The 24876-nt window shown below is 41.1% G+C and overlaps 1 protein-coding gene across 1 annotated transcript in view; it reads left to right on the top strand.

Annotated features, from left to right (window-relative positions):
- NKAIN2 (sodium/potassium transporting ATPase interacting 2) overlaps positions 1-24876 on the top strand; it is a 1481925-nt gene that overhangs the window by 575462 nt on the left and 881587 nt on the right. Inside the window, exon 3 of the mRNA XM_075339944.1 lies at positions 12185-12265. Coding sequence (XP_075196059.1) covers positions 12185-12265 — 81 coding nt within the window. The remainder of the gene's footprint in view (positions 1-12184; positions 12266-24876) is intronic.

Genomic DNA, 24876 nt, shown 5'->3' with positions numbered 1-24876 from the left:
CCGTGACCTGATCAGTATGTGGGACATCACTCCCTCCCCGCCCCTCCCTGTCCCCCCGTGCGTGTGTGGGCCCCGCAGAGCCGTGTGTGTGGCCCCCGGAGCCGCGTGTGTGGGCCCCGCAGAGCAAGGTGTGTGTTTGTATGTATGCATGCAGCAGAGCAGTATGCGTGTCTATATGTATGTATATATGCAGCAGAGCAGTATGTTTGTCTGTATGTATGTATGTATATATGCGGCAGAGCAGTATGCGTGTCTGTATGTATGTATATATGCAGCAGAGCAGTATGCGTGTCTGTATGTATGTATATATGCAGCAGAGTAGTATGCGTGTCTGTATGTATGCATGTATGTATGCAGCAGAGCAGTATGCGTGTCTGTATGTATGTATATATGCAGCAGAGCAGTATGCGTGTCTGTATGTATGTATATATGTAGCAGAGTAGTATGCGTGTCTGTATGTATGCATGTATGTATGTATGCAGCAGAGCAGTATGCGTGTCTGTATGTATGTATGTATATATGCAGCAGAGCAGTATGCGTGTCTATATGTATGTATATATGCAGCAGAGCAGTATGCGTGTCTGTATGTATGTATGTATATATGCAGCAGAGCAGTATGCGTGTCTGTATGTATGTAAATATGCAGCAGAGCAGTATGCGTGTCTGTATGTATGTATATATGTAGCAGAGTAGTATGCGTGTCTGTATGTATGCATGTATGTATGCAGCAGAGCAGTATGCGTGTCTGTATGTATGTATATATGCAGCAGAGCAGTATGCGTGTCTGTATGTATGTATATATGCAGCAGAGCAGTATGCGTGTCTGTATGTATGTATATATGTAGCAGAGTAGTATGCGTGTCTGTATGTATGCATGTATGTATGCAGCAGAGCAGTATGCGTGTCTGTATGTATGTATATATGCAGCAGAGCAGTATGCGTGTCTGTATGTATGTATGTATATATGCAGCAGAGCAGTATGCGTGTCTGTATGTATGTATGTATATATGTAGCAGAGTAGTATGCGTGTCTGTATGTATGTAAATATATATGCAGCAGAGCAATATGCGTGTCTGTATGTATGTATGCATGTATGTATGCAGCAGAGCAGTATACGTGTCTGTATGTATGTATATATGTAGCAGAGTAGTATACGTGTCTGTATGTATATATATATATGCAGCAGAGCAATATGCGTGTCTGTCTGTATGTATGCATGTATGTATGCAGCAGAGCAGTATACGTGTATGTATGTATGTATATATGCAGCAGAGCAGTATGCGTGTCTGTATGTATGCATGTATGTATGCAGCAGAGCAGTATACGTGTCTGTATGTATGTATATGTGTAGCAGAGTAGTATGCGTGTCTGTATGTATATATATATATATGCAGCAGAGCAATATGCGTGTCTGTCTGTATGTATGCATGTATGTATGCAGCAGAGCAGTATACGTGTATGTATGTATGTATATATGCAGCAGAGCAGTACGCGTGTCTGTATGTATGCATGTATGTATGCAGCAGAGCAGTATACATGTCTGTATGTATGTATATATGTAGCAGAGTAGTATGCGTGTCTGTATGTATATATATATATATATATATATGCAGCAGAGCAATATGCGTGTCTGTCTGTATGTATGCATGTATGTATGCAGCAGAGCAGTATGCGTGTCTGTATGTATGTATATATGCAGCAAAGCAGTATGCGTGTCTGTATGTATGTATGTATATATGCAGCAGAGCAGTATGCGTGTCTGTATGTATGTATGTATATATGCAGCAGAGCAGTATGCGTGTATGTATGTATATATGAAGCAGAGCAGTATGCGTGTCTGTATGTATGTATGTATGTATGCAGCAGAGCAATATGCGTGTCTGTCTGTATGTATGCATGTATGTATGCAGCAAAGCAGTATGCGTGTCTGTATGTATGCATGTATGTATGCAGCAGAGCAGTATACGTGTCTGTTTGTATGTATGTATATATGCAGCAGAGCAGTATGCGTGTCTGTATGTATGTATGTATGTATATATGCAGCAGAGCAGTATGCGTGTATGTATGTATATATGTAGCAGAGTAGTATGCGTGTATGTATGTATATATATATATGCAGCAGAGCAATATGCGTGTCTGTCTGTATGTATGTATGTATGCAGCAGAGCAGTATACGTGTCTGTATGTATGAATATATGTAGCAGAGTAGTATGTGTGTCTGTATGTATATATATATGCAGCAGAGCAATATGCGTGTCTGTCTGTATGTATGCATGTATGTATGCAGCAGAGCAGTATGCGTGTCTGTATGTATGCATGTATGTATGCAGCAGAGCAGTATGCGTGTCTGTATGTATGCATGTATGTATGCAGCAGAGCAGTATACGTGTCTGTATGTATGTATGTATGTATATATGCAGCAGAGCAGTATGCGTGTCTGTATGTATGTATGTATATATGCAGCAGAGCAGTATGTGTGTCTGTCTGTATGTATGCATGTATGTATGCAGCAGAGCAGTATGCGTGTCTGTATGTATGCATGTATGTATGCAGCAGAGCAGTATGCGTGTCTCTCTGTATGTATGTATGCATGTATGTATGCAGCAGAGCAGTATGCGTGTCTGTCTGTATGTATGTATGCAGCAGAGCAGTGTGTGTGTGTGTGTCTGTATGTATGTATGCAGCAGAGCAGTATGTGTGTGTCTGTCTATATGTATGTATGTAGCAGAGCAGTGTGTGTGTGTCTGTCTATATGTATGTATGCATGCAGAGCAGTATGTGTGTGTCTGTATGTATGTATGTATGTATGTATGCAGCATAGCAGTGTGTGTCTCTGTATGTATGCATGTATGATGTGTATCTATGTATGTCAGTGTATATGACTGTATAGATTTGTCTGTTTATATGTATTTTTGTGAGTTTGTCTTTAAATATGTATATGTACGTGTATGTATCTGTGTATGTGTGTGTGTCTGCGTGTTTATGGGGCCCACTGGGACTCTTCCGCCCAAGGCCCACAAAAACCTGGAGCCGGCCCTGCCTGCGGTGATGAAGTCCCGCCATCCCGACCTCAGCGCTGTCACTGTCCTCCATGGCCGCCGCTTGTCACATCACCTTCTCTCGCTTCCGACCCGAGACTGACTAGCGGTGACGTCACGGGCCTCTCGCGATTCTTGGCTGTGAAGGCGGCGGTCATTGAACTTAGTGACAGGTGCTGTCAGTGTGCTGGAGATCAGCGCAGGTAATGTACCTCGCTGACAGCAGCACTTGTCATGCCCTGCAGTGACCTGGGCTGACCCATTGATGTTAGCTCAGGTCACTGCACTGCTCTCCCAGCCAATGGGGAACATCCTGCTCTTCATTGACTGGGACAGTGTGGATCGTCATGGCAACCCCTTGGATTACACCAGACCTGGATTTGTTTTTCATTCTAATAAATTGGTTAAAGAGGGAATGTTTTGGGGAGTGTTTTTTCAAATAAAAATGTGTTTGTCGTCTATTTTTTTTTATTACTGACTGGGTTGGTGATGTCGGGTATCTGATAGACGCCTGACCTCACCAACCCCAGGGCTTAATGCCAGGTGACATTACACATCTGGTATTAACCCCATATATTACCCCGTTTGCCACCGCACCAGGGCGCGGGATGAGCTGGGGCGAAGCACCAGGATTGGCGCATCTAATGGATGCGCCACTTCTGGGGCGGCTGCGGCCTGCTATTTTTAGGCTGGGGAGAGTCCAATAACCATGGACCTCCCTAGTCTGAGAATATCAGGCCTCAGCTGTCTGCTTTACCTTGGCTGGTAATCCAATTTTGGGGGACCCCTACGTGTTTTTTTTTTAATTATTTATTTAATTTAAAATAACAGCGTGGGGTGCCCTCAGTTTTGGATTACCAGCCAAGGTGAGGTTGCCAGCTGTGGCCTGCAGGCTGCAGCCGTCTGCTTTACCCTAGCTGGCTACAAAACTAGGGGGAACCCTACGTCATTTTTTTTTCATTTTTTTGGCTAACTACAAAGCTAAGCACCCCTTAGTGCCACATGAAAGGCACCAAAGGGTGCTCCACTTTTTCTCCACTTTTTCTCCACTTCTTCTCCACTTCTTCACTTCTCCACTTTTTCTCCACTTTTTCTCCACTTTTTCTCCATTTTTTTCTCCACTTTTTCTCCACTTTTTCTCCACTTTTTCTTCACTTTTTCTCCACTTTTTATCCATTTTTTCTCCACTTTTTCTCCACTTTTTCTCCGTTCTTTTTCTATGGTCGGTCTACCCATTAGCTCTGCCATGCATAGTGTAGCTCTACACCTACTGCACATGTTACTTTATGATTGACATCTCTTTCATACCAGAGCTGTCTAAGCCTACTCTGACCCCATATTTGTCATTACTATATTGTCCTTGTACTGTATTATGACATTTGTATCATGTGTTTCATTTCTTGCTGTGTTGCAATTTTTTGCTGCATCCCAATTGTACCTCTACATTGTTCGAGTTTATGTTATTGTTCTCTCACTCTTATGTGATACTGATTATTGTCATTTTTCATGATTACATGCAGATAAGTCCAATCTGACGAAGGCTCAGGCCGAAACGTCATTTGTAACTTGTTTTGGACAAAAACATATATGCTTATGAAAAATTTTTTTTTCTTAATACGGACCAATAAAGAGTGATTTTGCATTACTATCCGTTGTGACTTACTGACTTAGTCTGGGAGATTTAGAGTGCCGAGGTTACTCACTAATTTTATCTATTATTACCTCTGAGCACCTATATACCAGTGAGCAGAGCTTCCTCTACAGTAGTTCTCCTGATTAGGCATGCCCTTACCTCATGAGCAGGGCATTGCAGCTTTGGTAGCAACCATTACGACATAGACTCTGCTGCTGTGGACCCGGGGAGAGTGAGTGCAGATTCATTGCACCCACACTCCTCACATGAAGGGTCCGCACTCCTAGAAAATGGGGGATACGTTCCCTGAGTGTCTCCCCCCCATATTCTAGACGGTCCAGTGTCGTCGTGGGACCCCTTTATTTTTTTTCTTACAATAAATTGGTGAAAGAGGAAATGTTTTGGGGACTGTTTTTTCAAATAAATTTCTTTTGTCGATTTTTTTTTTTTGTTAGTACTGACAGTTTATGATGTTGGGTATCTAATAGACGCCATGACATCACAAACTGCTGGGCTTGATCTCAGGTGACTTTACAGCTAGTATCAACCCGATTTATTACCCCGTTTGCCACTGCACCAGGGCACAGGATGAGCTGGGGTGAAGCGCCAGGATTGGCGCATCTAGTGGATGCGCCACACCTGGGGTGCCTGCGGCCTGCTATTTTTAGGCTGTGAAGGCCCAATAACTATGGACCTTCCCACCCTGAGAATACCAGACCACAGCTGTCCGCTTTACCTTGGCTGGTGATCCAATTTGGGGGGGACCCTACTTTTATTGTGTAATTATTAATATTTATAAAATAATTATAAAAAAGAGCCTGAGGGGACCTCCACATTGGATCCCCAACCACGGTAAAGCTGCCAGCTGTGGTTTTCAGGCTACAGCCGTCTGCTTTACCCTAGCTGGCTATCAAAAATGGGGGGACCCAACGTCATTTTTTTTTTAACTATTTTTTAAATAGAAAAAATTAATGGGCTTCCCTGTATTTTGATTGCCAACCAAGGTAACGGCAGGCAGACTGGGGTGGCAACCCATAGCTGTCTGCTTTATCTGTGCTGAGAATCAAAAATACCGCAGACCGCTACGTCATTTTTTTAAAGATTTATTTTTTACAGCACTGTGATGTCCAGCAATCAAAATACAGGGAAGCCCATTTTGTTTTTAGTTATTTAAATAAATAATTAAAAAAAATATATATGGCCTCCCGCTGCATTTTTTGTATTGCTAGGTAAGGGTAATCCAAGCAGCTACTGGCTGCTAACCCCCACTGCTTGGTGTTACCTTCACTGGCAATGGAAAATCCAGGGAAGCATTTTTTATTTTTTTTGCCAAAAAACTACAAAAAAAGGACGTGAGCTTCGCCATATTTTTGTATGCTAGCCAGATATAGCAGGCAGGTGCTGGAAGAGTTGGATACAGCGCCAGAAGATGGCGCTTCTATGAAAATGCCATTTTCTGAGGCGGCTGCAGACTGCAATTCGCAGCAGTGGGGCCCAGAAAGCTCAGGCCAACCTGTGCTGCGGATTCCAATCCCCAGCTGCCTAGTTGAACCTGGCTGGACACAAAAATGGGGCGAAGCCTACGTCATTTGTTTTCTAATTATTTCATGAAATTCATGAAATAATAAAAAAAGGGCTTCCCTTTATTTTTGGTTCCCAGCCGGGTACAAATAGGCAACTGGGGGTTGGGGGCAGCCGTACCTGCCTGCTGTACCTGGCTAGCATACAAAAATATGGCGAAGCCCACATAATTTTTTCAGGGGGCAAAAAACTTCTGCATACAGTCCTGGATGGAGTATGCTGAGCCTTGTAGTTCTGCAGCTGCTGTCTGTCGGTATGAAGAAGAGAAGACAGCAGCTGCAGAACTACAAGGCTCAGCATACTCCATCCAGGACTGTATGCAGAATTTTTTTGCCCACCAAAAAAATGACGTGGGCTTCGCCATATTTTTGTATGCTAGCCAGGTACAGCAGGCAGCCACGGGCTGCCTCCAACCCCCAGTTGCCTATTTGTACCCGGCTGAGAACCAAAAATATAGGGAAGCCCATTTTTTTTAATTATTTCACTTATTTCATGAAATAATTAAAAAACAAATGACGTGGGCTTCGCCCCATTTTTGTGTCCAGCCGGGTACAACTAGGCAGCTGGGGATTGGAATCCGCAGCACAGGTTAGCCCGAGGTTTCTGGGCGCCTCCGCTGCGAATTTCAGTCCGCAGCCGTCCCAGAAAATGGCGCTCTCATAGAAGCGCCATCATCTGGCGCTGTATCCAACTCTTCCAACAGCCCTGGAGCCGGGTGGCTTGTTGGGTAATCATGAGTTAATACTGGCTTTGTTTTACTAGCCAGTATTAAGCCAGAGATTCTTAATGTCAGGCACGTTTGACCCGGCCATTAAGAATCTCCAATAAAGGGTTAAAAAAAAACACCACACAGAGAAAAAATACTTTAATAGAAATAAATACACAGACACATTAGAGACTCCATCTTTATTACCCCCTGTCAGCCCTCCACGATCCTGCTCTTCTGTCTTCTTTCTTTCTAGTGTAGTAGTAGTGACGATTGTAGTGAGGATGAGTTTACCCAGCTCATCACTTGGGGCTGGGGAACCTCATCCTCACTACAATCCTCACTAGTGTAGTAGTAGTGACGATTGTAGTGAGGATGAGTTTACCCAGCTCATCACTTGGGGCTGGGGAACCTCCATCCTCACTACAATCCTCACTAGTGTAGTAGTAGTGACGATTGTAGTGAGGATGAGTTTACCCAGCTCATCACTTGGGGCTGAGGAACCTCATCCTCACTACAATCCTCACTAGTGTAGTAGTAGTGACGATTGTAGTGAGGATGAGTTTACCCAGCTCATCACTTGGGGCTGAGGAACCTCCATCCTCACTACAATCCTCACTAGTGTAGTAGTAGTGACGATTGTAGTGAGGATGAGTTTACCCAGCTCATCACTTGGGGCTGAGGAACCTCCATCCTCACTACAATCCTCACTACAATCGGGAAGCAGCGTGCAGCCTTCACTCCGTGAGTGATCAGTGCTGCTAGCGGTAACGCTGATAGACGCGTTACCATAGCAACGGTGCTCTCGGAGCCGCGGTTAGCGGTGACGTCACCGCTAACTGCGTTGCTATGGCAACCTCCGTTAATTACCGGCTGTGTCAGCCGGTCCCCAACGGAATGGGGAGTCGACCGTGTGCTAGAGCATGTCGCCGGTACACGGCGATACACATATGTGCACCGTGTACCGGAGAGATGCACTCGCAGGTCCTACATGACGCGTCATAGTCATGTGACCAGTCTGTAGCCAATGAGATAATAGCCACATGACTGGTCACATGGCTATTTTGACGTCACGATAGGTCCTGCTTCACTGCTGCAGTGCCGGTCACCGGGAGCATTCAGCGATCATCGGATGGAATCGCGGCAGGAGACAGATTGCAGAAGGGATCGCGGGGACCGGTAAGTGTTATGGCAATGTTTATTAACTGTTTGTGTACATTTATAATGCATTTTTATGTGTTTGTGATTGCCTCCCATTATAGCCTATAGGTTCGAGTTTGGTTCGTCGAACGTTCGACGAACCGAACTCGAACGGGACCCCCGTTCGGCGAACCGAACTCGAGCCGAACCGCGACCGGTTCGCTCATCTCTACTAATGAAGATATATAACAATAGATCTAAAGAAGAAATTAGCTATTCCTGATTAATAAGATAAGTAGAATTATCTACCTAGTTAACTCATAAAATAAGATCTTGTTAAGACTGTTAAGGCCCAGTCACACTAAACAACTTACCAGCGATCCCAACAACAATACAACCTGATAGGGATCGCTGGTAAGTTGCTAGGAGGTTGCTGGTGAGATGTCACACTTAGCAACGCTCCAGCGATCCCACCAGCAACCTGACCTGGCAGGGATAGCTGGAGCGTCGCTACACATGGAAGCATGCTGCGCTTGGTAACTAGGGTAAATATCGGGTAACCAACCCGATATTTACCTTGGTTACCAGCGCACACCGCTTAGCGCTGGCTCCCTGCACACCTAGCCACAGTACACATCGGGTTAATTACCCGATGTGTACTCTGCTACGTGTGCAGGCAGCAGGGAGCCGGCTTCTGCGAACACTGGTAACCACGGTAAACATCGGGTAACCAAGAAGCCCTTCCCTTGGTTACCCGATATTTACCTTCGTTACCAGCGTCCGCCGCTCTCAGCTGTCAGTGCCGGCTCCTGTTCCCTGCACTCCTAGCCACAGTACACATTGGGTTAATTACCCGATGTGTACTCCAGCTATGTGTGCAGAGAGCAGGGAGCCGGTACTGACAGCTCAGAGCGGCGGACGCTGGTAACGAAAGTAAATATCGGGTAACCAAGGTAAGGGCTTCTTGGTTACCTGCTGTTTACCGTGGTTACGAGCGTCCGCAGAAGCCGGCTCCTGCTGCCTGCACATTCAGTTGTTGCTCTCTCGCTGTCACACACAGCGATGTGTGCTTCACAGCGGGAGAGCAACAACTAAAAAATGGTCCAGGACATTCAGCAACAACCTGCGACCTCACAGCAGGGGCCAGGTTGTTGCTGGATGTCACACTAAGCAACATCGCTAGCAAGTTGTGCCTCAGCAGCGATGCTGCTAGCGATGTTGCTTTGTGTGACGGTACCTTTACACCCACTGACATGTTGCTAATAATTTCTCTTGTAAAAGAAAAAGGTTTATTTTGTCATTTAGTGGCACAAATTTTGGTGTTTAAGCGCTAACTAATTGGTACAAGCGTAATGGTTGTTTACCATTTTTAAAGAGGTGCGGTGCTTGATAGTTACTTCCATACAGTACAAGTAAAGATGAGCAGACCTGTGTAAGTTTGGGTTCAGCAGGTTCAGCCGGATTTTAGATAAAGTACAGTTCAGGTCCCAGACTTGACCTAAACCTCAATGGAAGTCACTGATTGCACATTGCCTACATATAGTCAACAATAAACAAAGCACTTCTGGGGAAGGGATGGCAGCTTTTATCTTTTCTTTTTTTTGGTGTAAAATATCAGCCTGCAGCCAACAAGGATTGTCGCATCCATCAGATGCGACAATCTTGGAACTTTACCCGGTTCATCCCCATTGCCCTGGTGCAGTGGAAATTTGGGTAATAAGGGGTTAATAACAGCTCACAGCTGCTACTAAGCCATAGATTAATAATGGGAGGCATCTATGAGAGCCCCAACACTAATCTGTAAGTGAAAAGAAATAAACACAAACTCTGAAAAAATCATTTACTTGAAATAAAAAACCAAAACACTGTCTTTCTCCCTTTATTAACCACAAAAACAACCAGGTCTGAGGTAATTCACATGAGGTCTCACAATGATTCCAGCTCTGCTACATCTGAAGTGACAGACAGCATGTGGGCATAGGACAGGACCACCATCTGTGAGCTTCAGGCAGAGAATAAGCAGCTGCGATGAGCAATGATGTTACTCAGGTATTTTGAGGTTACAGCTGGAGGTTCCCATGGTTCTCCACCTGTGATCACAGCTGACCTGACCTCAGGTGATCTCATTGAACATTGAGTTTATTTCTTTTCACTTACAGATTAGTAATGGGGGGTCTCATAAAGGCCTCCCAATACTGATCTAGAGCCTAGTAGCAGCTGTGAGCTGTTATTAACCCCTTATTACCCTGATTGCCACCACAGCAGGGCAATTGGGATGAGCTGTGTACATTTTTAGGATTGTTGCATCTAATGTATGCGACAATGCTAGGCAGCTGCAGGCCACTTTTTTAGGCTGGGGGGGCTCAATAACCATGGGTTAACCCAGCCTGAGAATACCAGCTCCCAGGTGTCAGCTTTTATTAGGGCTGAGTATCAAAATTAGAGGGATCACACGCCATTTTTTAAAATTGTTTATTTAAATGATAAAAAAGCAACACGCAGTTCCTTTTGTTTTGATACACAGACAAATAAACACACAGCTTGGAGCTGCAGTCTGTAGCCGTATGCTTTATCTGTGCTGGGTATCATAATATGGGGAACCCGATGCCAATTTTCATATTTGTTTATTTTTACATCAATCTAGACACATACACAACGCCTCTGGTTGCAGTCAGACATGCTGTCACACAGACTGGGGTGCTGTCTGACTGCAAACAATCAAAGATTCTGGGACTGCCGGTGGGCAGGGGAAGCACTGCACATACATAAAGTTAATTAGCAGCTCTGGAAGTAGAGTAAGTGGTCTGGAAGCAGAGTTATAGCAGTGTGGAGACCAGTAAGTATAAAGCGCTTGCTATGTTTTTCTTTTCTTTTTTTTTTTCTTTGATTTTTTTTATTACCCAGGTGGCTGGATCTGGATTGTTACCTGGAGTTCCCTGAGAACTCCGGGCCTGGGGTCGGTGCTTGGGTTCTTTTGAACCCACGTAAATCCGGACTTTTACAGCCCGAGTCCACCCATCACTACTCATGATTAGAGATGAGCGAAACTAAGGATCAGTGTTCAGTGTTCATACAAAACACAAACTTTACAAAAAAAACCCCAAACATAGTCAGAACATCACAGTGCTTGAATACGATCATTGTTCTGTTTATGGCTATTTGCATGTAGGTGGAGACACAAACTGCCCAATTAGTGACTTCCATTGGGGTTCACGGCTAGTCTGGGTCCCAAACTGAACTTTATCTAAAGTCTGGCTGAACCCACCGAACCAAACTTCCACGGATATGCTCATCTCTACTATTGATGGGTAAAACCAGTGAGCTGTCTCAACACCTTTTCATTTTTTTTTTTTTACCTTTTCATTCTTTTGGTTGTAAAATATATGGCAAACAAAACGATGGCAAACCTTGTATAATTGAAGGAAGGATAAATGTACCAGGATATTATTGAAAGAAATCTGCTGCCATGTACTAGGATGATGAAGATGAAATGAAGGTGGACATTTCAGCAAGATAATGATCCCAAACACACAGCCAAGAAAACTCAGTTGTTTTCAGAGAAAGAAAATAAAGCTGCTAGAATTGCCTGTGTCATTTCTCATTATTACAAATCACTAAATGTATAGACATCTTTGGTTTGATTTATTTTCCTGTGTGCACTGGAATGGGTTAATACCGACATCTTGTGAGAAATTCATGACCATAGCATGTTTTGAAATATATTTACTTAGAAAATTGGTGACATGTTCAATACTTATTTTGCCACTGTATGTATGTGATAACTTTCAATATAATCCTGCTTGTGATGATGATATGATTGATAAAAAGATCTCTACAGATCAGGAGCTCTAAGCTTATTACTATCATTAGTGGGCAATATAAGACTTACAACATTTTTACATTTTTAAAATGATAAATGATAGGTTTTGACTTTGAAGAATTAAAATTTAGCAACACCAAAGTATGTAAAAATCTGATTGACATAAAAACTTGATTTACATAAGTCAGTTTCTGATAACATACACTATGTTGTGTTGTGTCTAAAAAAAACTAAAGTATTTTCTGTCTTCTTTTTCCCTTCCGCAGTATGCTTCTTGGCTCGTGCTGTGGGTATCTTGGAATGTATTTATTATTTGTTTCTACTTAGAAGCTGGAGATCTTTCCAAGGTAAGTTTCATAGATCTTATCATTACTTATCACTTATTAGAGAAATAATTCTTAGTAATCATAATAAACTCCTACATATATCGTACACCATAGTAAATGTATAATATATACTTTATCATAATACATATAAAATTATGTAAAAAAACCTAATTATATAGAAATTATATCCAATAAAAAATGTAACAACATATCTTCGATAGGTGATAACTTTTGATCCATGGGGACATGCTCTTAGCTGCACTTATCAGCAGAAAGAGGGACTTTTATATCCCTGTAAGAATGGAGTGACAATGTGCATATGTGAAGGCATCCAACCTGTCGTGCCATCTTGTAATGAGTATAGAAGTTAACCATTCTGTCCATCATTTCAGGTCCCAATAGTGGGAGACCCAGTGATCAGCAAATTTTCACCTATCCAATTTATATGTAATAACTTATTTTAATCTTTGAGCCGTTTTAAAAAGCCACAAGGAAGCAAAAGGAAAATGATGCTTTGGGGTTTTGCTGTATTTTATAGATGAGATTTAGTTTTATGCAGATATTTTTATGTTTATTGGTTATTTCATCTATACTCTAGTTGTTACTTTACTCCTTGCTTTTTGCTTCACATTGCCCTTTCATACTTGTGTCAATGTAGATGAACCACATATTCACTCATTTTTCTCTTTGGATGTACTCTCCATATCAACCTGTTTTTATGCTTGTTTTACATGTATTATGATCAAGTTCATTCACTATCTTTTGTTGTACAATATTCAAAGGATTTTACCATTGTAATATGCATATGGTACATAAGTTTACTTAGTAAATTTATTCAATGGTTCTAATTTGTGTATGTTGGCTGAAAAGCAATATGAATTAGCTTTGATTTACTAAAGTTGTGTAAAGTATATAGTCTTAAAATGCACCAGATTTATCAATATAGAACAAAGCAATGGAAAGAATCCAGCTGGACTCCAATGGATAAATAAAAAACTCTTCTATATTTCATTGATTAAAAAATATCCATAATGCAAGTAATGACACTGGCTTATACACACTGATAGATGGCAGATGTATACCACACTATGCGTTTCGGTCAACCTGAAGAAGGCATCCCGACGAACGCGTATCCTTCCCATTGCTTTGTTCTATATGTTTATTCGGCTTGCTGCCATGAACCGTGCTGGACTGCAGGACTTATTTGGAGGACTCATACAGGCTTGTCTCTGCAGTGGTGAGCGTTTTTTTTCTGTTTCCTTATGATTGTCAAGATTTATCAATATGGTTTATTCTGGATGGTAAATTTGGCATATCTTTAAACTGGTTTATACCATCTACTAGTTGGCTTACATTGGTGAGCAAAGTTACGCCATATCGGCGCACAAAATCACAGTTTAGGTTTCACTCCTACCTCCACCCATTTTCAATAAGCAAATCATCTTTTAGAAGCTGTTAAAAATTGTATCTGAAACTAATTAATGTGGTTCATGCCATTAAGGACAGTTAGTAAATCAGATGCCTTTAAGTAACTACTCTCAAGTATGAGTGAACTGTGCAGAAAATATAGCTTGATGTTAGCTGTTTAGCTATCTATCTTATTAGTATCAGTCTACAATGTGAATGAGCACAGTTGGTTTTCCATTAACTTTATTTTCTCTGTGGTATTTCTGTTATTTATGTCTTTACAGTTTTGAGTGGCTCTTGACATTCTAAATGTATTATCCAAAGCCAGGTATTCTACAAAAATGTCCTTACGCTGTTTTTCCACCCTTTTATTTTATATACAATGTATTGGTCAATGTAAGCCTATAAGTGTTACCTATAGTGTTAACAATAAAAATAGTCTACAGAATGCCGTTTAACTTTTGGATAATTTAATGAAAAATAACTCTTTTTGTCGTAATACAATCCAAATATATAACTGCTACTACAAAGTGAATTTATTTTCTTGATATCCTTGATATATGCTCATACATGACTTATACTATATATTATGTGTTTCCTAAACATGAATTGTAATTGGCAATTTCAGTACATATGGTAGCAGCTGTGCCTGGCACCCATGACAGTATGACCCATGACTTAATTCTGTACAAATAAATATAAATATATATATAAATATATATATATATATATATATATATATATATATATATATATATACTGTGTATATGTTTACTTGTACAGAATTATCTTCCATGAAAATATATATATATATATATATATATATATATATACAGTGCCTACAAGTAGTATTCAACCCCCTGCAGATTTAGCAGGTTTACACATTTGGAATTAACTTGGCATTGTGACATTTGGACTGTAGATCAGCCTGGAAGTGTGAAATGCACTGCAGCAAAAAAGAATGTTATTTCTTTTTTTATTTATTTTTTTTAAATTGTGAAAAGTTTATTCAGAGGGTCATTTATTATTCAACCCCTCAAGCCACAAGAATTCTGTTTGGTTCCCCTAAAGTATTAAGAAGTATTTCAGGCACAAAGAACAATGAGCTTCACATGTTTGAATTAATTATCTCTTTTTCCAGCCTTTTCTGACTAATTATGACCCTCCCCAAACTTGTGAACAGCACTCATACTTGGTCAACATGGGAAAGACAAAGGAGCATTCCAAGGCCATCAGAGACAAGATCATGGAGGGTCACAAGGCTGGCAAGGGGTACAAAGCCCTTTCCAAGGAGTTGGGCCTACCTGTCTCCACTGTTGGGAGCATCATCCGGAAGTGGAAGGCTTATGGAACTACTGTTAGCCTTCCACAACCTGGACAGCCTTTGAAAGTTTCCACCCGTGCCGAGGCCAGGCTTGTCCGAAGAGTCAAGGCTAACCCAAGGACAACAAGGAAGGAGCTCCGGGAAGATCTCATGGCAGTGGGGACATTGGTTTCAGTCAATACCATAAGTAACGTACTCCACCGCAATGGTCTCCGTTCCAGACGAGCCCGTAAGGTACCTTTACTTTCAAAGCGTCATGTCAAGGCTCGTCTACAGTTTGCTCATGATCACTTGGAGGACTCTGAGACAGACTGGTTCAAGGTTCTCTGGTCTGATGAGACCAAGATCGAGATCTTTGGTGCCAACCACAAACGTGACGTTTGGAGACTGGATGGCACTGCAAGAATACCATCCCTACAGTCAAGCATGGTGGTGGCAGCATCATGCTGTGGGGCTATTTCTCTGCCAAGGGGCCTGGCCATCTGGTCCGCATCCATGGGAAGATGGATAGCACGGCCTACCTGGAGATTTTGGCCAAGAACCTCCGCTCCTCCATCAAGGATCTTAAGATGGGTCGTCATTTGATCTTCCAACAAAACAACGACCCAAAGCACACAGCCAAGAAAACCAAGGCCTGGTTCAAGAGGGAAAAAATCAAGGTGTTGCAGTGGCCTAGTCAGTCTCCTGACCTTAACCCAATTGAAAACTTTTGGAAGGAGCTCAAGATTAAAGTCCACATGAGACACCCAAAGAACCTAGATAACTTGGAGAAGATCTGCATGGAGGAGTGGGCCAAGATAACTCCAGAGACCTGTGCCGGCCTGATCAGGTCTTATAAAAGATGATTATTAGCTGTAATTGCAAACAAGGGTTATTCCACAAAATATTAAACCTAGGGGTTGAATAATAATTGACCCACACTTTTATGTTGAAAATTTATTAAAATTTAACTGAGTAACATAACTTGTTGGTTTGTAAGATTTATGCATCTGTTAATAAATCCTGCTCTTGTTTGAAGTTTGCAGGCTCTAACTTATTTGCATCTTATCAAACCTGCTAACTCTGCAGGAGGTTGAATACTACTTGTAGGCACTGTATATATATATATATATCATTTTAATTTTTTTCATTTTTTTTTTTTCATGGAAGATAATTTTAGCACCCTCGAAATTGTTCTAGAAAATGAAGTATTTCTCCCATAAAATTATTTCAATTCCACACTTTGTTGTGCATGTTTATTTCCTTTGTGAAAAATAAATAAAAAAATAAATAAACATGGAAATAAACATGTGTATAACAAAACATGTGTAATTGCAATAATTTCCTGAGATAAATACTTCATTTTCTGGAACAATTTAAAGTGCGCAAACACTTTTGACCATGAGTGTATATATATTATATAGTGCTCTGTTGGAGAAACCCAATATGTAGGGAATCTAAATTGACTGGAGGATACAAATGACAACTGACTGTGAGTTGTACATAAGCTGTATTAACCTCTTCCCAACATGTGCATAACATGTAAGGTGGCGGTGGAAGGACTTAGCTCAAGAGTTGAGTTCACTCCATAAACGCAGAAGCTGACTGTGTTGCAAAGCCAGAATCCTCTTATAAAAGTATCAAACCATAGCTCTTTACTCTTTCTGCTGTTAACTCTTTAAACTATGTTGTCAAGAAGATTATGGAAGGGCTCCATAGAAGATCATCCTTTTACTTATATTCAGACATTGTATTTAACAAGTAGTTATAGGCAGACTCACAGATACCGTGGATCAGTGGGTCCAACTGGGTTAAAAAAAAAGGTTTGGGCCCTAAATTGATCCTGGATATCTAGCCAGATGCCAGTCCCCATATAAGTCGATGGGGACCAGAATCTGGTGCTATAAAATGGTGGTAGAGAGGATAAGGGGATTTGAGCAGGCATGTTATACTTACCGAATCTCCGCATGTCTCTAACACTACTTCTGGGGCCACTCATTATCCATCATACATATTCACTGTTTCACCCACCGGCAGTCCCCACCTCTCTGATTGGCTGCAGTCAGATGCGCTTCGTCCCTGTATGACAGTGTGTCTGACTGCAACCAATCAAGGTGCTGTGTGTCCATATCTATTGCTGTAAAAATAAATAAATACATTTAAAAAATAGCATAACGACCTCCCATGTATGATACCCAGCCATGTTAAAGTATATGGCTACAGGCTGCAGCCCCCAGCAGTGCACTTAAAATAAGAAGAACCGCATGTGGCTTTTTTTTATTATTATTTAATGATGAAGCCAACAGCCTGGAACTGGTATTCTCAGGCTGGAAAGACCCATGTTTGTCTCCCCAGCCTAAAAATAGCAGCCTGCAGCTGCCCAGGATTGTCGCATCCATTAGATGCAACAATAAAGGAATTTTACCTGGCTCATTCTGACTGCTCTGGGGCAGTGGCAGTTGGGGCGGTAAGGGGTTAATAACTTTTCACAGCTGCCACTAAACCCTAGATCAGTAATGGGAGGCATCTATGAGACCCCCATTACTAATATGTAAGTGAAAAGAAGTAAACACAAACACCCCAAAAAATATTTATTTGAAACAAAAATAAAACCTCTTTCACCCCTTTATTAACCCCCAAAATAACCAGGTCCGATGTAATCCCCACAAAGTCCCAAGATGATTTTGACTCTGCTACATCTGAAATGACAGTGCGCAGGCATAGAACATGACCGCCCGCTGTGAGCTTCAGGCAGAGAATGAGCCTTGTGATGAGTGGTGAAGTCACTCAGGTTATTTGCAGTCACAGCTGTAGGTTCCCACAGTCCACCTGTGATTAAAAGCAACCTCACCTGATGTCACTCAGTTCAATGAGGTCACCTGAGATCAGGTTACCTGCAATCACAGGTTGAGGACAGTGAGAACCTCCAGCTGTCACCACAAATAACCTGAGTGATGTCACCACTTATTGCTGTGGCTCAATCATTCTCTGCCTGAAACTCACAGCAGTTGGTCATGTTTTATAGCCACAGATTCTCATTTCAGCATATAGCAGAGCTGGAATTGTTGTGGGACCTTGTCTGCATTATGTTGGACCTGATTGTTTTAGGGGTTAATAAATGGGTGAAAGAGGGTGTTTTTGTTTTGTATTTTATTTCAAATAAAGGATTTGTAGGTGTTTGTGTTTATTTCTTTTTACTTGCAAATTGGTAATGGGGGTCTCATAGACACCTCCCAATATTAATCTAGGCATTAGTAGCAGTTATGAAGTGTTATTAATCCCTTATTACCCTGATTGCAACCGCATCAAGAGAATTGGGATGAGCTGGAAAAAGTTCCGTGGTTTTTGCATCTAATGGATGAGACAAAGCTGTGCAGATAGAGGCTGCTTTTTTTAGACTGTGGGGGCCCAATAAGCATGGGCCTTCCCAGCCTGAGAATACCAGCTCCCAGTTGTCAGCTTTATCATGGCTGGGTATCAAAATTGGAGAGGATCGCATGCTGTTTTTTTAATTAATTATTTAAATAATTCTTAAAAAATCCTCATGTGATTCATCTTATTTTGATACACGACCAAAAGAAGTTCATGGCTGGAGGCTGCAGCCTGTAGCCATATGCTTTATCATGGCTGGGTATCATAACATGGGACACCCTATGCCAATTTATTTATTTATTTATGTTTACATCAATCTGGACACAGACACAGCGCCTCTGATTGGTTGCAGTCAGAAACGCTGTCACACAGGCTATCGTTGCTATCTGACTGCAACTAATCAGAGATACGGGGACTGCCGGTGTGCGGGGGAAGCAGTGAATATGTTTGAAGGATAATGAGCTGTTCCAGAAGTAAAGTGAATGGCCTGGAAGCAGAGTTACAGCCGCACGGAGACTGGTAAGTATAAAGCGCTTGCTTTATTCCTATTCTCTTTCTTCTATCTTTGATTTTTTTTTTTATTACCTTGGTTGTTACCCAGAGTTCCCTGAAAACTCTGGGCCCCGGGTTGGTGCTTGGATTCTTCTAAACTTGTGCAAATCTGGACATTAATAGTTTGGGTTCGCCCATCACTAACAAGTGATCAAGATCAAGTGATGAAAGGTTGAATTTCCTTAAAGGGAACCTGTCAGGTGCAATATGCACCCAGAACCACAAGCAGTTCTGGGTGCATATTGCTAATCCTTGCCTAACCATCCCTGTATACATTAGCAAAGATAAAGAGATCTTTAGAAAGAGTATTTCTAAAGATCTTTTCTTTTATGCTAATAAATATAATATAGGTCTTTGTTCTGTTAGTACAGCCTCGTTCACAGACTGCACCTCTTTTGTTAAAGGGAACCTGTCACCAGTTTTTCGGCATATAAGCTGCGGCCACCACCAGCGGGCTCTTATATACAGCATTCTAACATGCTGTATATAAGAGCCCAGGCCGCTGTGTAGAACGTAAAAAAACTTTATAATACTTACCTAACGGTCGCGCTGCGGTGGATTTGTGTCAGATGGGTGTCTGCATTCTCCGGTGAGGGCACCGCTTTTTTCGGCCATCTTCGTCCTCCTTCTTCTGTAGTCAGGGTGCATGATGCGTCTACGTCATCCACACTCGTCAGGATTGAGGTCCTGAGTAGGCGCACTTTTATCTGCCCTGAGCAGGGCAGATCAAAGTATTGTAGTGTACCTGCGCAGGACCGGCGAGTGGGTATGACGTAGGATGCGTCATGCACACAGGCTTCAGAAGGAGGACGAAGATGGCCGAAAGAAGAGGCACCGGCACCAGACAATGGAGACGCCCATATGGCCCAACTCCACTGCAGTGTGACCGTTAGGTGAGTATCATAAAGTATTTTTATGTTCTACACAGCGGCCTAGGCTCTTTTATACAGCATGTTAGAATGCTGTATATAAGAGCCCACTGGTGGTGGCCGCAGCTTATAGGGCAAAAAAGTGGTGACAGGTTCCCTTTAAAGTGTCGGCTGATAGAGGAGTATGTGACTACAACTTGTCAAGGAGGCTCCTCCATTTGATGAACACTGCGCACGAGAGAACTGTTTTTTATTATTTATTAGACAATACTGAAGCTATGACACGTTGGATACAATGTAAAGTAGTCAGTGTACAGCTTGTATAACAGTGTAAATTTGGTGTGCCCTCTAAATAACTCATTATGCAGCAATTGCTGGCAAAAAAATAAGTACACCCCTGAGTGAAATTGTTGAAATTATGCCCTTCGGTGTCATGCAACTAATCAGTGTTACAAGGTCGCAGGAGTGAAAAGATATAATAAAATATTTATAAAAATTTGAGGGGTGTACTCACTTTTGTGATATACTTTATACAGAATGATAAATTAAAAAGTTTCTTTTTTTATAATACCCTGAATAATTAATAAATAGCATGTTGGCCACATTTAAATACATTGACTTTGATAGTGCCATGTTTTTATACTATCGTTTGATATTATTTATCGCTGAAAATCCTTGAAATTGTCGTGGCCTATATAAACAAGTAAAAGTAACGCTTTAATATCTTTAATGTGACAAATTTGTTTCTAATGCATCTGATGGTTTTTAGCCTGAATTACATTACTGTTTGAAATGCTCGATTTTCACTTAGCAAAGATAAAAGAAGCCTTTGAGGCTATTGTGCTATATTAGCTGTCATTTTTGGCATATTGCTTATTAGCCCTCTATTCACATTTTACATTCATATTTTCATTTTGTGCATTCATAGCTGAGAAAAAAAATGACACCAACCCATAATGACACTCATAAGTATTTCCTCTTGTTATAAACTGACATGTCGAGGTTGAAAATATATTGTATTAAATTGGTTTAAAATTGAGAATAAAACATGCCCTTCAGGCATGTAATGATTTAAAGTATAGCTTTATTCAGAAGCAACCGCAGGAGGTAGGTTTATAGTGCTCTTTTGTAATGGCAAAATTCAAACCTATTAATATTACGTTAAAACAACATAAATTACGCTCTATAGACTTTGAACAAATGTGATCTAGCCAACCCGATAGCTTCCTGTACGGAGAATTGCCAGAGGGACTTTAAAAATGTGTATGTATTACCCTTGACTTTTTATTGTGACTTTTTTGCATACTTTTTACACTTTACAAAATTTGTCATTTCGTCCATTCTGACCTTATACCAAAACATCATGTGCTGATTTAATAAAATGGTACTTTTGTTGTAAAATTATAGTACACTGAGCTCCGAAATACCAGAGCGTACACAGCTGGCCATTTTACTCACATTGTATTAGTTCTTTTTTTATTTTTCCCCTTCTTAATTATGTAAAATATATTGAATTATCTATAATTCTTTATTCTTCACATAACCTAATCATTTCTAGAGCAGGAAGGTCAGAAGGAACATAAATCTCCTAATCTAACCGTAGATAACTCCTGCTCTCAGATCTGCGGAGGCTAATAAAAGTATGAATTTGAGATAATTCATTTCAATCATACACAGTAGGGCTATGTAGTCTTCAAAATCAAGAGTGCACTTTACCCAAGATTAGATACAAGAAGAAAAGATGTAGCCCTGAATGGCTGCTATGCAATGCTATATTGTCTTCTCAGGGTTGTTGTACCTTACCCTATAAAAAACCCAACGGCTTGCCTGCTTAGCTCCAATGGGTAAAGAATTATAGTTGATGAGAAAAAGCCTTCAAAGGTAACATCCTATACTATTGCATCAGGAGTGTGGTGAAATTAACTTCTGTCTATGCTTAGTGGTGCTGACAGGAGCAGTGGACATTTGACACACTGTTTGCGCTTCCCAATATATCTCGGCCACGTCTCCTAACTGCTACGTGACATTGCAAATGTGTAATTTAAAACACCAACACCTCATTATACCTGGATGTGGTATGGGTAACTTTTTACTGTGGTATGGGTAACATTTTTAGACTGGGAACAGAATTGTGCTTACTCAACCCACAATTTGGGTTCTGCCTGCACTGTTGTCCCTGGTTACCATGGCTTTAATGTGGGCGCAAACTGCGGCTGCACAATTGACAGTGCCGCAGTGCATAATGGGATACGGTTACATCCGCAACTGGCAATTATGTATGTAGACTAGAAATAGGCCCGATGCTATCACATCGGGAATGAGGTGAAATGAACATCTGTCTATGCTTAGTGGTGCCGACAGGAGCAGTGGACATGTGTCACACTATTTGCGCTTTCCAACATATCTGTTGTATGTCATCACTCCGCATTTGTGTATTGTGTGTATTGCATCATTTTACCTCTTTCACCACTGTGCACTGTCTCTTCCTTGTTGTGTGCTGTATATTGGTATCTGGTGTTGTGTTTCTTGAGATGTGTTCACTATGTGGTGTCTCCCCTGTGTGCTGTGTGTGTGTTTACACTATATGGTTTCTTATAAGCTGTTGTGACTATTGTCCCTAATTACTATGGCTATGATATGGGCGCAAACTGCGGTTAAGCAACTGACAGTGTCGCAGTGCATTGTGGGATTCAGTTACATCCGGAACTTGCAACTATATATGTAGATTATCCAATATACACCATCTTGAGACTTAAAAAAAATTGATATTGTTGCCAAAAACATATGCCATATGTGTGCTATATGTGTTTATACAGACCCATAGACTTGTGTTGGCCTTTGTCATCCATGCTGACAGAAAAAAACGGACATGTCTCAGTGTGGTTCATACAGACACACAGTTCGTGTGAAAACATGGACATGAGAAGATCACCAGGTACCTGTGGTATCCATGAAAAAAACGTATGCCACACACACGCACCGGAAACATGGATCTGTGATGGACGCCCAAGACTTACTAGTCCTACACATACTGTATTACCTTTAACAGATGCTTAACAAGGTTTTTCTGGTTTTAGGATAGATAATGAATATCAAAATAATGCTGGTCATTCTAACAACACTTGCTGGAGGTGGCCAGAGCATATTCAAAAGCACTACATGCCCTTTGATGTATCAGTGTACCAGGAGATAAGAGGTTAACTCCACACTGCCAATGAAGGAAACCAGGATATATGAATAAGTAGTTTATTTGTCTACTGGTTTTGAAGGAAAGGCTTTTTCTTCAGGACTAGAGATGAGCGAACTTGAAGTTTGGTGTTCGGTACAAACTCAGACATTTGCAACAAAACAAAGTGAAGATGCTTTACAAATGCAAACAACTCATGCAAGCATCGCTGTACTTGGGTATGCACGGTGCTCAGCCTATAGCAACCAATCAGAGCTCTTTGACCTCTAACAAAATAGAAGCAGAGCTGTGATTGGTTGCTATAGGCCTGATAAATATCCAGGGTAACTGGCAAAACAGCCAATATATTACCTTAAACATCCAAACAGTTTGTGTGTTTCTCTTTCTGTGTGTATCTCTTTCTGTATGTGTCTCTTTCGGTGTGTATCTTATTCTGTCTGTGTGTGTGTCTGTCTTTCGGTGTGTGTCTCTTTCTGTGTGTGTGTCTCTTTCTTTGTGTGTGTCTCTTTCTGTGTGTGTTTCTTTCAGTGTGTGTCTTTTTCTATCTGTGTATGTCTCTGTGTGCATGTGTCTCAGTGTGTGTGTCTCTTTCTGTGTGTCTCTCTGTGTGTGTCGCTTTCTGTGTGTGTGTGTCTCTTTCAGTGTGTGTCTCTTTAAGTGTGTGTCTTTTTCATTGTGTGTGTGTCTCTTTTGGTGTATGTCTCTTTTGGTTTGTGTGTCTCCTTCAGTGTGCATCTCTTTCTGTGTGTCTCTCTATGTGTGTGTCTCTTTTTGTGTGTGTCTCTTTCTGTGTATGTGTTTCCTTCTGTGTGTCTCTTTCTGTGGGTGTGTGTGTGTGTGTGTGTTTTTCTGTGTGTATGTATGTGTGTGTCTTTCTGTGTGGGCATCTCTTTCTGTGTGTGCATCTCTCTGTGTGTCTCTTTCTCTGTCGATAATAAGAGTCTATAATAACAGATCAGTTATCAGCTCCATTGACTTTAATGCAATCAGGTGTTTTGGCGAATAACTGTAAAGCGTGGGGTTAAATTTCCCCCGCAAAACGTAGTCTATGACATTTCCTGAGTCAAATGAGGCAGATGTGCAAAATTTTATGATTGTAAATGTGATGGTGCAGATTCCTTTAGCAGACATTCATACACACACACACACACACACATATACTGTATATACATGCATACACACACATACATACGCTCAGCTTTATATATATATTAGATTATATATGCATGGACAACCCATATGAAAATCATGGTCTACTGAATCAGACATTGACTGGCCTACAGGTGAACTGGTGAAATCACTGGTGGGCCCCTGTGCAGAAGTAAGCCACGTAGCCCACAATATGAGCAGTAGCTTGCCTAGTACATTTCATTCACTATTTACAGACAAAAGCAAAATATCATCATTCATTCATTCAACAAACTTCCTAGTTTATTATTAAAAGCATAAGTACATTTGTGAACGAAGGTAATGTAATATTTGCATGTAGCTGAACAGTGGAGCATCAGAGTCAATGTAACTGGTGGGCCCTTGCCCTGTTAGTCTGATACTGTACTGAATAATAACATTTGGTTGACCAGCAGATTACATTGAACCTGCTACAGAAAGGATACAGTGGTCACAGTTATAATATATATACTTTTCTGTAATTTGAGCAATATTTACATATGGCTGGATAATTATTTTGTATGTAATTAACAATGACATTCATTTTCTGAGCAATAAAAAAGCATCACGAAAAACAGTCAAATGTTAAAAGTAAAAGGGCCACAGTAAACATCATGCAAGAGAAAAATAAAAGCAGTAAATAATAAAAATAAAAACATAAATAGAAAGAGTGCAGTGAACTGAATCTTCCTGGCAATGTACATTATGAGCGCAATTAGCTAGATTCAGAGATGAAGCATGCCATCTTAAAGCATCAAGCACACTTCTTATATAT

Source organism: Anomaloglossus baeobatrachus, chromosome 3, assembly GCF_048569485.1.
Source record: "Anomaloglossus baeobatrachus isolate aAnoBae1 chromosome 3, aAnoBae1.hap1, whole genome shotgun sequence".
Taxonomy (NCBI): domain Eukaryota; kingdom Metazoa; phylum Chordata; class Amphibia; order Anura; family Aromobatidae; genus Anomaloglossus; species Anomaloglossus baeobatrachus.
Note: the sequence above shows the minus strand (reverse complement) of the source record. Positions and strands in the feature narration are given on the sequence as shown.